Source organism: Salvelinus fontinalis, chromosome 28, assembly GCF_029448725.1.
Source record: "Salvelinus fontinalis isolate EN_2023a chromosome 28, ASM2944872v1, whole genome shotgun sequence".
NCBI lineage: Eukaryota > Metazoa > Chordata > Actinopteri > Salmoniformes > Salmonidae > Salvelinus > Salvelinus fontinalis.
The window spans coordinates 12,388,014-12,403,047 of NC_074692.1; the positions used below are offsets into that span (position 1 = coordinate 12,388,014).

Genomic DNA, 15,034 nt, shown 5'->3' on the forward strand with positions numbered 1-15,034 from the left:
TGCCCCAACGAATAGAGGCTGTTCTGAGGGCAAAAGGGGGGAGGGGGTGCGCCTCAATATTAGGAAGGTGTTCCTAATGTTTGGTATACTCAGTGTACATTGGTTCGTGATGCTTTATGCTAGAAACAAACTGTAAAATGCCCAGGAAAGACGTGACTCCGATGCATATGGAGATATATTATTGTTTAATTTCTTTGACATTCAAAGGCTGAGCCACAACCTTCTATAGCCAAGGAGACATGAAAATGAGAAGTAATCTAATTCTGCCACAATCAATTGATTAAACTATTCACTTTCTGTTCAGTGGAAGATGTTTAAACCCAGACAACTTTTAGGGAAACACTTGTGACCCTCTCTTGTTGGGTTAAGCCACAGAACAAGAGTAGCCAGCAGTTAAAGCTCCCGCTAGAACCTACTCTGGGTTGGAAAGGTAGGCCTACTCTGTCTGGGGTGGAAAGGTAGGCCTAACTTTTGAAACTACCATGCTCAGATTCCTAATGATGTCTCAGATGTAATTATTTGCAAACCGGGACAGTTTTGTTGCAAACAAGACACAGTGATTTGGCATCTTAGAAATATGATAAGATGAATAAGTAGGCCTATCTCTGTCCATTCTTAAAGCCTGTACCAACAATAGAAACAGCACCAACAAACACAATCCATTTCTGGTCAAACAAACTTTATTCGCCACTAAAACATACATAGCACTTCTCATTAAGCAGGAGCAGCATTTGCCATGGTAAGGATGAGGCAGAGGGCAGGCACTGATGGTAGGAAGAGGCTCATGGAAGAGGCTCAGTGGGGGGAGGTGGATCAGAGTCCTCTTCAGCTGGCCCCAGCGGCGGCAGGGGGGGCAGGGGGTTCAGGTGCTGGGGCAGGGGCAGGGGCAGGAGCTGGGTCAGGGGTAGGAGCAGGGATGGTGAAACACCCCCTCTTGTGCCACTGCATGTCACGCACACGTCGGACAGACTGGATCTGAGGTGCAGGGGAATCCCAGTCGTTCCAGTGCTTGAAGTCTCCACGCTCAAACACATACTGCCGTCCCCTGTAGCCTGGGTACATGTAGCCAACCCATCTAGAACAAAGGAACAGAGAGACATGAGTCAGGAGAAGAAAGACGAGACATGAAGTGAGACATGAAAGAAACAGCAAAATACCAAAGGACAGAGTGTGAGAGAGAGAAGGTAAAACAGGAAGAACTTGAGAGAGGGTGAAAGGGAGCTCTTACGTTCCGTTGAGAGCCTTGACACTTGCTACGCGATCTTGGAAACCATGTCCCCACAAACTGGGAACGTCATCATCAACAATCTCCATCTTTCTACCAGTGAAGCCTGGGCTCTCAAACAGATGGAGCTTGTGTTCGGCACTATCCTAAAGAGGAGAAATGGAGAAATGTACACACACAGACTGTGTTATGTTGGTAACTGAAAGCTGACTCTTGAGATAGAGGCTTGAGGTAATCACTGAGTATTCAGATAGTCAATGAGAGCCGTCTGCTGAGAAGTGACTGTTGAGATGTACATGGCGTTCTGCAATGGTTAAAGAGTGTTGAGATAAACAGGGGAGCACTGAGAGGCTAAATATGCGCTGAAATGGTAAGAGAATGTTGATTGAGATTGGTAGGGAATGAAGAGCGGTGAGATGGTGTACATGTTAACATGGTCAGTGAGTATGTTGAGACATTGTGTAAGTGCTACCCACCACTTTGAGAGGCCGCATGGACCAGAAGGAATAGCTGTACTGGCTGTTGGTCCAGGTGTCCCAGCGTGGATACTCTCCTTTCTCCAGGACAAACTGCTCACCTGCAAACCCCTGGCGGTCATACCCCACCCATCTGACAGGAGAGAGGAGAAGGAGGAGGCTCTTAGAATGTTGTATTTGGCCGTATGTGGTAACAGAGATGTAGTATTCCTTTTTTTGTTAACACAACATTTAACCTGAGCCTGAAAACACATTCATTATGTGTAAGAAAGTGTGTGTCTGTGAATGACACCAATGCACCAGTACTTACGGGCCAGACTCAACCAGCACAGAGCCCACCTTCTCCAAGCCCTTCTCTGAAACATCTTTACACTCGGCAGAAAACTCAGCCTTGCGACCCTGGAAATTCTCAAATTCAAACAGCACCACCTAGATCAGAGAGAGTGAGGAAAGAGAGACATATTGACAAAGTAAAGCTGCCAATTTAAAGATGTGGGGGGAGTAAGGAATCAAAGAGGGCAGATAGAAAATAGAGAAGTGGGCAAAGGAGGGAAAAGGAAATGAAGAGAAAGATCACATGAGTATAGGGAGAAATACACAGACAACAGAGGAGAGGATACAGTACCTTGTAAGTGGCTCCTGCTCCACCCTGGCTCTTCCCTGCAGCCAGTTGCTCGGGGGCGCTCTGCTGCTCCGACATCCTCCTGGTCCACTGGTTACTCCTCTTTCAGGAGCACAATCAGGAGAGACAGAGACAGGAGAAACACAGACGACCATCATGGCATTCATTTCACAATGATGACCATCAGTCCTCTCAGAATCAATGCATAATTTTACTCCTTTGAATCAGTCAACATTTGCGTTCACTTCAGACAGTAGAAGAGCACTTTGGTGCAGACTGAGCCGAGAATAAGGACCTGCGGGCTGCGTACTACCCTACAACTAGGGCCCAGAGACATCCCCCATGAAGATACATGTTATTCTCATACCCTAATGCACAACATTTCAGCTCCAGTGATTCCATCTTTCCCTGTCTATAATGTACAACTCTGCAAGCCTCAGTCTGTATCATAACCAGTTCTGCAACACCCTGACTCGATCAAACCTAGCACTACAAACAATACACATTCCATAATACTCTATTCTGCAAACTCCTCATTTCCTCAATCATACCTTTATAATAAAAACATTTAAGAAAACCAAATTCTATCTAAACCAACTCTACAAACCTATCAATCCCTATCATATTCCGTTTTACAAACAACTCAGCTCACTCTAATATACTTAACGCTGGTTCCTACCCATTCCATTAAACCTGTCCTTCTCCATCCCTGTCAACAACCATGGCTGTGGAATCTCCTTTTCTTTTCATGTAAAGTTCAAAGGTCAATGAAAACCCTGGTTTCCTGCTGTGCAGAACCAAGCTGTTTTTACCTGGATATGCCTGCTGTGTTATTGGTAGCCTCTCTCTCTGTGTGTCACTTGGTGTTTGGGGTTGAGCCGTTGGAGGCCAGGGGGGGGGTATTTATGGTTTATTTCTGGCCACAACAGCAGAAAAGGGGGAGCTGTTGATACAGCAAGTCTGTCGCTCACATTGTGTCCATAACGCTGCCTCTCAATAGGCAGATGTGTTGGCACACGCTCCCCTGCCCGTCTGCCTGGCTGCCAGTGCGTGGTGTGTGGGCACACAGAGAGGGAGCCAAGAGGATTCAGCAAACAGCCCCACTCAGCACAAATGGGTACACACGCTCACACCTCTACCACGCATACACTCTAACCACACCCAGCAGTCTAGACATAACCGAACCTCTTCACCAGTCTCCCCAATAACATCACCAAACTCACAATGGGGAACCAAACCATTCACCAAAAACGAACCTAACATTGACGTCCTTTCACTATATCCTGTTGACGTCATACACTGAGTGTACCTTCCTAATACTGAGTTGCACCCCCTCCCCTTTTGCCCTCAGAACAGCCTCAATTCGTCGGGGCATGGACTCTAGAAAGTGTCGAAAGCCTTCCACAGGGATGCTGGCCCATGTTGACTCCAATGCTTACAGTTGTTGGCTGGATGTCCTTTGGGTGGTGGACCATTCTTGATACACATACCAAACTTGAGGGTGAAAAATCCAGCAGCGTTGCAGTTCTTGACAAAAACCGGTGCGCCTGGCACCTACTACCATACCCCATTCAAAGGCACTTAAATATTTTGTCTTGCCCATTCACCCTCTGAATGGCGCACAATCCATGTCTTAAGGCTTAAAAATCCTTCTTCAACTTGTCTCCTCCCCTTCGTCTATCAATCAATCATCAGCTGATGTCACAAAGTGCTGTACAGAAACCCAGACTAAAACCCCAAACAGCAAGCAATGCAGGTGTAGAAGCATGGTGGCTAGGAAAAACTCCCTAGAAAGGCCAGAACCTAGGAAGAAACCTGGAGAGGAACCAGGCTGTGAAGGGTGGCCAGTCCTCTTCAGGCTGTGCCGGGTAGAGATAATAACAGAACATGGCCAAGATGTTCAAATGTTCATAGATGACCAGCAGGGTCAGATAATAATAATCACAATGGTTGTAGAGGGTGCAACAGGTCAGCACCTCAGGAGTAAATGTCATTTGGCTTTTCATAGCTGATCATTCAGAGTAACTCTACCGCACCTGCTGTCTCTAGAGAGTTGAAAACATCCAGTCTGGGACAAGGTAGCACGTCCGGTGAAGAGGTCCGGGTTCCAGGCAGAACAGTTGAAACTGGAGCAACAGCATGACCGGGGGGGGGGGGGGGGGGGGGGGGGGTTAATTCTCACAGGACAAGACAGGAGAAGTACTCCAGATATAACAGTCTGATCCTAGCCCCCCAACACAAACTACCCCACCCACTTTGCCAAAGCACAGTCCCCACACCACAGGAGGGATATCTTCAACCACCAACTTACTATCCTGAAACAAGCCCGAGTATAGCCCACAAAGATCTCCCCCACGGCACAAACCCGAACGGGAAGATCACATCAGTGACTCAACATACTCAAGTGGCGCACCCCTCCTAGGGATGGCATGGAAGAGCACCAGTAAGCCAGTGACTCAGCCCCTGTAATAGGGTTAGAGGCAGAGAATCCCAGTGGAGAGAGGGGAACCGGCCAGGCAGACAAGGGCAGTTCGTTGCTCCAGTGCCTTTCTGTTCACCTTCACATTCCTGGGCTAGACTACACTCAATCATAGGACCTACTGAGGAGATAAGTCTTCAATAAAGACTTAAAGGTCGAGGCCGAGTCTGCGTCTCTCACATGGATAGGCAGACCATTCCATAAAAATGTTTGCTTAGAAATTCTAGGGACAGTAAGGAGGCCTGCGTCTTGTAACTGTAGTGTACATGTAGGTATGTACGGCAGGACCAAATCGGAAAGATAGGTAGGAGCAAGCCCATGTAATACTTTGTAGGTTAGCAGTAAAACCTTGAAATCAGCCCTAGCCTTAACAGGAAGCCAGTGTAGAGGCTAGCACTGAAGTAGTATGATACATTTTTTTGGTTCTAGTCAAGATTCTAGCAGCCATGTTTAGCATTAACTGAAGTTTTATTTAGTGCTTTATCCGAGTAGCCAGAAAGTAGAGCATTGCAGTAGTCTAACCTAGAAATTTCAAAAGCATGGATACATTTTTTTTATTTTTATTTTACACTGATTGAAGTGGATTTAACAGGTGACAATAGGGATCATAGCTTTCATCTGAATTCACCGGGTCAGTCTGTCATGGAAAGTGCAGGTGTTAAGTTTTGAATACTTCATTTACCAAACCTTGACCCTCCATCTCTCTTATACCGCCCCACGCCAAAAGAAACTACCTCTCCTATACTTCCCTACACCAAACACTATCGACCTCTGTTATACCCGGTACACCAAACACTATCGACCTCTGTTATACCCCACACCAAACACTATCGACCTCTGTTATACCCCACACCATAAATAGACACACCAATTGAACTTCCTAATACTGCAGACTGGAGAGAGTGGGTCTGAGCTGAAATGCAGAAGTAACATTTATCCCAATAATTACATCAAAGTGAGAAGCTCAACTCAGTACATTTTATTAAGAAGTTACAATTTTGGACACTGGCATTAAAACAATGTAATATACATATTTTATTTTTAAAAATAAAATGAGAGAAAAAAATAAACCCTCAAACTGACAAGTCATGACAAAGTCAAACGCCATGGACACCATAGGGACGACGACTCCAAAGATCCAATCAACACATTCGCTTTCATTCCATTAGCATTCCAACATCGGTCTATGAACATGTGGAAGGTGGGACGTATAACAGAATAGCCAGTGCACAGGTCAGTGCTGTAGTGCATTAACTGACAAAGTGCTTAATGGAAGTAGTGGGACAGTGCAGCATGGCTAACATGGTCAACATACATGTTGTCAACAGTGATGTAGTGATAAAAGAATAGGTGGGTAAAATCTCTCTCTAAATGGGAGATGTTGCAGACATCCTGATAAAACAGAACCCAGGGAGTGCACATTGAATGTATGGCTCATTGGTAACACATACAGTTAGACCATTTTCATTGCAATCCGTACACACTCATCCATCATATTTTCCTTACACACTCAGCCATCACTATCACACACAATCATTTGATCTTACACTGAAGAGGTAAGTGAAGGTAAAGGGAGGAAGAACAGGCTGATGTGTGTGTGTGTGTGTGTGTGTAGGAGTGTAATTGAGTCCTCCAATGTGATTAACCCTTCTCCTCCCCTTTTCCACCCCACATGCACTCCACACACACACGTACACATGGATGTTGTATTGTAGATATGTGTTAGTAGAGTAGTGGCCTGAGGGAACACAATGTGTTGCGAAAAGTGTTATTTTTTAATTGTATATAACTGCCTTGGCAGCAGCTAATGGGGATCCTTAAGAAATACAAACACCAGTAGAAACAGATATTCAGACATGATGATTGAAAAGAGACTGAACCCACAGCATTTCACCCATCAGTTAGAAGGTCAACACAACAGATCCCCAGTCAGTTCATCAGAGGAATGGGCTTGGGAGCCTCTGCTGTAGTGATACTTGCAATGATCTCCGTACAAAACTAAACACTCAAACATGTTATGATTCATCTGTGAAATTAGCAACAATACAAATATAATATTTCATGATTAGATACCATATTTATTACTAACACATAATATACAGCCTGGCTGAACATTAGTTCAGCAGTGTTTTGTTCTTTATGATCAATGACAAAAAATAAAATCAGAAATGTTATCCTATGTTGACTATTACCAACACCCCCTGACTGATAGATACACATAGAAATGTAACGCGTAGACAAACCTGAAAAATACATTTAAAAAAAGAAATACATTTATATCTTGTGGAGGTACTAGACTGTCCTCCAGCTTATTGAAGCACTTCCAGGTTAAGAGGCGTGTGGTCCCACAAGTTTAACCAGTCCTGAAATGCAACCTGACAGGAGAGAAAGGGTTTCCCCCCTTTTGTATTCTCCCGTCAGGTGAGAGGGTAAAGTGGCTCTATGCAAAGGAAATGGACAAACGGAGCCGAGCAGCCAGATATTTAACCTGGGTCGTTTCATCCATAAGACCGAGGTTGTCTGCAAAAAGGCACCATGCACATGTATGTGACCCGGGCAGGAAGAGAACAGATAAAATGAACAAACAGATGACAAATTACAATGTCAGCAGCAGAGTTTCCATCTTCTCAGGGTCAAAGGTTAAGGCTTCTGTCTCCAATTCTCCACCAGATTATTCAGTTAAGGCAACCTACAGGGAGGATGCAAACAGAAACAAACCATAAGCCTTTTAGGGTTATTTATTTGCAAAACAGACATACTTTAATATTATTGTCTAATTCTGAAATTTGTGGAAAAATGTCACGTCTATTGCCTAGGGCACATTTACCCTATGAAAGTAGATAAGAATGATTCACCATGTGAGGAACATTTGTGGGAAGAGCTTACCTGCTCATTCACACTTAGCTGTCATTTTCATACTGACTCGAGCGCTTCTTAGACTTCAGTTCTCTCAGCCACTGTGGTGAGGCCTCCTCCCTAAGACACAGACAGACAAAAGTAGGCACAATCATTACAAATGGTACATACTTCTGGTCTGACTATCTCAACAATCTCTGGTTTGGGTTATTAGATCCAGGCTGAACAGAGGGAAGAGACATGGTCACCATCTTACCCATTTTCTTTCCCTCCAGAGGGGGGCAGCACACGGGACGCCTGGGGCAAGAAGGGGGATTTAGGAGAACGGGACAGCTGGGAGGGAGATGGGGCGGCTCCGTCTGTCTGGTTGTCAGAGTCTCCTCTCTTCTTGAGCTGGGCCTGCCAAACAGAGGGAGAAACCAGCAAGAGAACATATCAAAGGCCAATTTTTCACAGCAGAATGAGTGACAACATTACATTACACTCCTGGTCAACTCTTTGCTTTCCACACAACATCTGTTTCTCTTGGGGAGGCTCACCTTGAGAGCGGAGGGGTCCATCCCAGGAAAGAGGGCGACTCTCTGGGGCTGGGAGGAGGCAGCAGCAGAGCGGGGGTCTACTCCTCTCTCCTGCTCCTCAGAGTCTGAGTCCTCCTGCTTGGAAAACTCAATGTTGTCCTCTGTGGAGGACAACACACTCTCTGAGTACATCATTTCACACTCATAACAAATAGAAGGTTATTCAGAAGTCTACCAGATCTTTGACCATCTAAGAACATCCAGTCTAACTGGTCGACTCAATCCATACTAAAAGGTGTGCGGGAGAAAGGTACTGGATAGAGAGAGAAACCTAAAATGTACTTTTTGGTACACCAGAAAGAGAAAAATCTACTAGCCACTCAGATTTCTTACCAGCCACAGGGCTTGAAATTAAAAGGTATGCAACACAATTTTTATATAATCGTACGATGCAAGGAACCACTTTACAAAATACATATTGTTTTTACCATAGAGAATCAAACAAAGGCTACACTCTGCATATTCAAGCCCGTCTCAAAATACGGCTCTCCTGGGAGGTGGTGAGCCACCCTTCATAGCCTATAAAATATTGAAACTTTACAATTACAACCAAATTGTTTTTATGTCTCTTAAAATAATTCCATTCAGGGCTCAAAATTAAGGGTGTCCTGTTGTCCCTTAGAGGATAAAAAAATATGTCTATGGTAGAGGTCTTCACGGATCCACCTGTATCCAAATACCCGAGACCCGGTCCGGATCCAGAATTATAAATAATATCACGGGTCTGGGTTGGATCGGATATGATTGTCACGGGTATGTATAATTTTAAATGACTTGTCTATTTACATGAAATGGTTCGGTCCTGACCCAAGCCAGGCGCGAACAGTACTTGCTAGCAGTGAATTGCGAGTGAGCAGTGCCGGTGGAGCATCATGTCTCAGCTTCCTAAAGAAACATATGGCTTCCAAAAATGAAAAGAAAGACAGGAGAGAGAAAAGAAAGGGCGACAGTATGTCACCAAATTTTTCACAAAGGAAGGTGGGTGTAGTCCGTGAGTGGTGGAAATGAACCTGTTAGCTTAGTCCATAGTGAAATAGGCTAATTTTGCTCCCCTAGCATAAGTTACTTAATATCTTCTCAGAAAATTCTGTGTTTACATTTCGCTCCTCTTTTAGTTGACATTTTAATCAATGCAGGCAAACTTTTAGCAAGCTATTCATTCTAAATCAGTTGTCCCTGTCCCTGTCCCTGCCTGGTGCCAGGCCCAACAGATGCAGCTTCAGGCTCAGCAGCCTTGTCTCCCCATCCCCCTGAACCAGCCCTACTCCCAACTGTAGAAGGAGGTGAGCAACATTGTGTTGAATGACATGTCAGTTGGCATAATTGCAGGTACTGCAATGCATTGAGGACAGGAATGTGATTCTCCAGTCAGGAAAAAGCTCACTTGACACAGAGGCAGCCAATATCAGAGCCTTAAAGGAAGAGATGCAGGCTCTTAGAGATGGATGGGAGTCTCTCCTGTCTGAGGCAACACTGATTGCAACACAAATGGATGTTACAACTCAATTTAGCAAGGAACACAGCCGCCAGAGGAAAAGGAAGATATTCCATGATGAGACCTCTGAAGAGGAGACAGCTCAGGACAGTGCAGCAACAGTGTTTCAGAACACAGTGTTTTTTACTGCTTTGGACAACATCATAAGTGACTTGGACACTATTCCAGAGATCTTACACCTGAGTTTCAACATGAAGTAAGATACCTGAACACTGTATATGCGGCCACCTTCCCCCCTAACTTGTCCCCACTTGGTCTCCTGAATGCAATTTGTAAGATGCAGCTGCAAAGCATTTTTGGAGAAGTGTGAGTTGCTTTACATATATTTTGCACACTGACCGTTTCTGGTGGCGAGAGAGCTTTCAGTAAGCTAAAACTGATAAACTACTTGAGGTCCACTATGTCCCCGGACAGCCTTTGCAGTCAAGCCATCCTGTCCATTGAAAGTCAGTTAGTTAGAAAGCTGGACTTCAAAGACTTGATCAGTGACTTTGCTAGCAAGAAGGCTCTGCGCTGGGCTCTTGGTGAGTAAGGCTGAGCAAGGGCCAGTGATGACTGTTAAATGGCATGGCTATGGATATTGAATCACTACACACATGATGCCCACAGGCTGAGAACAAGATATATCTCAAAATAATGGCTGGATTGCCATAAAAATTGTTGTGCACAATCAAGACCCCAAGTGGAGAAACCTATTGATTTGGTGACCACTTGACCTTTCCTCTAGCGCCACCATCAGGCCTTTTCATTTCCATTTTGTTTTCAATTTCCACTTTTACAGCTGCTTATTTTCTAGTTGGTATGTATACTTAGTTCAAAAATCTGCTGCTGATTTTATTATTTTGTTAGTTATGTTAATTTATTTTAATTGAAGAGGTTAATGTATATTTATGTTATTTATTTTAAATGATTCATTAATGTTCAAAATGGCCTTTAGCACATTTCTTATAGAGTATCAGTCTTGCATCAAATAGTGAATTCCACAGAACGTTGCATGCATGTCTGCACAATGTTATATTTTTACAGCTCACTGTCAGTAAATATCGTACAGTAAATATTGGACTACAAGAGAGTTGCAAGCCTGCAAAAGGTAGAGTTATTTAAAGCTTTGAATGGGTCGATTGGGTTCTGGAGGTGTGCGGTTACAGCAATTGTGCAGCGTTGGTGTGGCCTGTGGTGGTGGGGCCCAATGTGATATCTTTTCATGGGGCCCAAAATCCCTGGCGGCTCCCCTGTTTGTAACTGTAGGATGAGAAAGCACATGCACTGCAGCATTAGTTAGCCTAGCTAGCTAACGTTAGCTAGCTTAACTAGCTTCTTGTTCCGGTTTGATTCAGTCCAAGACAGGTACTCTGTAATCATATTTGATGATTAATAATCTAGCTATGGCAGCTATTAGTCTACTACAGCGCGAGTTGGCTTGGTTGATTGCTGTCTCTTGTCCTCCCTCCTCATGTCACTTGCTCACAGTATGGCCCCTCCCCCGCCTGCTAGAGAGGCACCTCTCTCCCTCCTCTCGCGCTGTATCAGCTCCGGTTAATAAAGTAGTTTTAAAAAATGACTTTTCTACTGCTTCCGTCAAATCGAATTGGACCCGGTCTGGGTCCGACCAGGTCTATACAGAACGGGTCTAGTTGTCCTTGGGCACGGTTCTCTCTCTATATTATAATTTTTTATTTATGCATATCGGGTCTGGGTGGGAAAGCCCCAGGTCCATTTCGGAACGGGTCCAAAGACTAGTCTGCGGTTTAAAACAGACTCTGGGACAGTTCTGGGACGACAGATTCAAAATTCATACAACCACTGCCCATTAAAAAAGCAATAAGGCTGATGCAACAAACTTTTGCTTAAAATGTTAAAAAAGTTGTATGTCTTCATATTAAAAGCTCAAAAATGAGCACATAGCTAGAGGCTATGCCAAAATGTTACCAAATGCAATTAACGGGAAAAGACCATTCTCAAAAGCGCAACGCACGCATTAGCAGTTTCATGTGACAGAGATGAAAATATCTGTTAGAAATATAAGAGGAGAGATCTAAAGATGCATCAACTAGCATGGATGCTAATATGACTAGCCTTTGGCTGCAGGACAATGAAATAAAGTTGATTTGAAAACCAATAGAACATGAAAAAAATAAATCAGGTTTCAATGTCATATTGAGTGTTTATAAAATAATTCCCTCAACATTCCTATGGTCGTATTTTGGCTAGGCTACTTTGAAACAAGGCAAGACATGCTTAATAAAATTACATAAACTTAATTGTTTAAAACCTGAACGTTTTATGGTTAAATAGTTTCAAAATGCTGACTGCCTCCACTCAGACTCAAGGTGGGTGATGTGCGGTGATCAACAGGTCTTTCACTCTCCCGTCTTGTGATCATTTGATCTAAATAAACCGTGCATCGGGTCAACAGCCCATTAGATGTTCATGTTAATTATCCTCCATTATGTGTCAAGCATGACTGGCATTTAGCCTATATTTATGTCATTAAAAGTCTCATTAAAGTTTGGCACCTCCCTCATGTCAGCATCAGTCTGTACATGAGGCTGTAGCACTTAGGCCTTTATTGATGTACATGAAAAATAGAATTGAATATTATTCCAATGTTGGCCTTTCTGTATGATATTGTGATTTGTGCCACGTTTTGGACGAGTCAAATCTATGTTCTTCTTGTCAGGCATCTTTAAAAAAACATTTTTTTTTAAAAACTTGTCCCGGACAAGAGGAAAAGCGTTAATATGGAGCCATGAGACAATTTTTTTGTTGTTGTTGCCATAATTATATAAAAATGACCATGTTTTGTAATGTTTCTAAAAAAAGGACTGTATTAGTAAGAAGTAATGTGTTGTTATATTGCTCAATTTCTTTTCGTTTTTTGTGACCCGAGCGTTTTAACAGAAATTTCACCACAAGACAAATGTTCAGCTGCCCCTTTAAGGGCGGCAGGTTACCGTGGTAACATGGCCACATAAGTGGTGTCACGTGTGTCTAAGATTTTGAATCTGACTAGCTAACAGTTAAAGCAAACTCAAACTAACATCGAAGAACAAACAAATTAGAACAAAAATGTAAATAGCCAAAAAACAGGCAGTGTTGCTGCGGAAGGTGGGATATAGGATTCAAATTTCCTTGTGCGATTAGCAGATATGAAACCAATGTGGCTGGTGAAATAGACATTCCTACCCGCCAATACCAAAATCTACCCGCATTTGGTGAGTGGTGGGTGTTCATTTTATGCCCTGGAGATATGACAAAGTGTCTACATGAGAACAGAGTCCTAGCCTGACCTGTTGAGTCTCGGGAGCGCCAGTCCTCAGTGGGTGCGGTCTGTCCCTCAAGGTGTACAGACATAGCAGCAGTCTGACGAGCCACCCTGGAGGGGCGCGAACGTGGCCCCCGCATCTTACTCAGCTGCACCCTGGAGCGCAGAGCACTGGAGTCCAGCAGGATGGTGGAGGCCTGGAGAGAGGGAGAAACAGATAAACACACGAGAAGCAAATCTGACTGTTACACTGATACGTCCTTTTAAAAAGTTGGTGTCAGTCTTACCTCAGGGAAGGGGAGTAGTTGCATCTCGGGCTGGACCGAGGGGGAGAAGCCATCTGGAGTGTCCAGGTCGCTGCGTGGGGCATGTTCCCCTGGTGTGTGGGGCGGAATGGGTTTCCTAGGCGACTGGCTGAGGTTGCTGTCTGAGGTGGGCGTGGCAGGAGTCAGGCTACAGGAAGGACAGACGTGACTAGTACTTTAGGCTACCTTCCTAAAAGTCTTTATTATATGCAGCCATTGCCGCTGAGAGAACAACGTGACAGGTACAGTGTCTACTAGCTCTGTGTGGCTGAGTCATTTTCTCCTGTCTGGGTTTACTGTAGGCAGGGGCATCAGATTTCATAGAGGATGTACTGGAAGACACAATGGATGACCGGGCAGACTCTTGCTCCACTTGACCACAAGCTCCTCATTTCAGAATGAAGGTAGCAAACACTGATGAGTCACAATAATGTACATGACCATACTATTTGGTGATTATTCCATCCAGAGAGTTGGATTCATATGACAATGACCCACTGCATTATAATAGTGACGTATATCGTATCTTATCTGAAACTCTTACAGCATCCATTCATTTCTACAAAACATTATCCAGATTTTCAACCTGTGTGGAGTTCGTTGCTGTGATACCTTCTCCTGGCCACAGGAGGTCAGTGGTACGCCAGCCTGCTGAGAGAGACTCAGACTATTTTGAGAGCTGGGGTAAAGTAAAGCAGGTTTCAGTGAGCTACTGCTCCTTGACCACACAGTGTCAGGAGGACTGGGATGGTATTGTATCTGTACAGTTAGTACCTATAGATACCATAGTATCTGTTTATTTCAATATCAGTAACTGTGCCCGAGACTTGAAAGAGAAGATTGTGGGTGTTATATGCAACAGCTGGTGCACAATCTCTAATGTTAAGGAAGTCTTGAGGTTTTGCTCACCGGAGTTAGTATACCTTATGATATACTATTTACCGAGAGAGTTCTCATCCATCTTTTTCGTAGCTGTCTATTTACCACCACAAACCGACGATGGCACTAAGACGGCACTCAACGAGCTGTATACAGCCATTAGCAAGTAAGAAAATGAACATCCAGAGGCAGCGTTCCTAGTGGCCGTTGACTTTAATGCAGGGAAACTGAAATCCGTGTTACATAATTTAACAGCTTTTGACCTGTGCAACTAGAGTCGAATTAAAAAAAATAAAATTCTAGATCACCTTTACTCCACACAGAAACGCATCTCCCTCGCCCTCCATCTGGCAAATCTGACCATAACTCTATCCTCCTGATTCCTGCTTACAAGCAAAAATGAAAAGCAGGAAGTACCAGTAACTCGCTCAATATGGAAGTGGTCCAATGAAGTGAATGCTAAACTACAGGACTGTTTTGCTAACAAAGACTGGAATATGTTCTGAGATTCATTTGACAACATTGAGGAGTTTACCACATCAGTCACCGGGTTTATTAATAAGTGCATCGACGACGTTGTCCCCACAGTGACCGTATGTACATATCCCAACCAGAAGCCATGGATTACAGGCAACATCTGCACTGAGCTAAAGGCGCCACGGGACACTAATTCGGATGCTAATAAGAAATCACGCTACGACCCCCCCGAGCCATCACAGTCAAAACGTCAATATAGGACTAAAATCGAATCCTACTATGCCGTTTCTGACACTTGTTGGACGTGGCAGGGCTTGCAAACTATCATGGATTACAAAGGGAAACTTAGCCGCGAGTTGCCCAGTGACATGAGCCTA

The 15,034-nt window shown here is 44.1% G+C and overlaps 1 protein-coding gene and 1 pseudogene across 1 annotated transcript in view; both read right to left on the reverse strand.

Moving 5' to 3' along the window:
* Window positions 1-714: 714 nt before the first annotated feature.
* Window positions 715-2,401, reverse strand: LOC129825812 (beta-crystallin B3-like; annotated as a pseudogene).
* Window positions 2,402-5,766: 3,365 nt separating this feature from the next.
* The window catches only part of LOC129826186 (uncharacterized protein KIAA1671-like), a 29,141-nt gene continuing 19,873 nt past the window's right edge, over window positions 5,767-15,034 (reverse strand). Inside the window, exons 4-9 of the mRNA XM_055886617.1 lie at window positions 13,284-13,449; window positions 13,022-13,193; window positions 8,198-8,337; window positions 7,915-8,057; window positions 7,689-7,778; window positions 5,767-7,491 (exon numbers count right to left, since the gene is read on the reverse strand). Coding sequence (XP_055742592.1) covers window positions 7,703-7,778; window positions 7,915-8,057; window positions 8,198-8,337; window positions 13,022-13,193; window positions 13,284-13,449 — 697 coding nt within the window. The 3' untranslated portion in view covers window positions 5,767-7,491; window positions 7,689-7,702. The remainder of the gene's footprint in view (window positions 7,492-7,688; window positions 7,779-7,914; window positions 8,058-8,197; window positions 8,338-13,021; window positions 13,194-13,283; window positions 13,450-15,034) is intronic.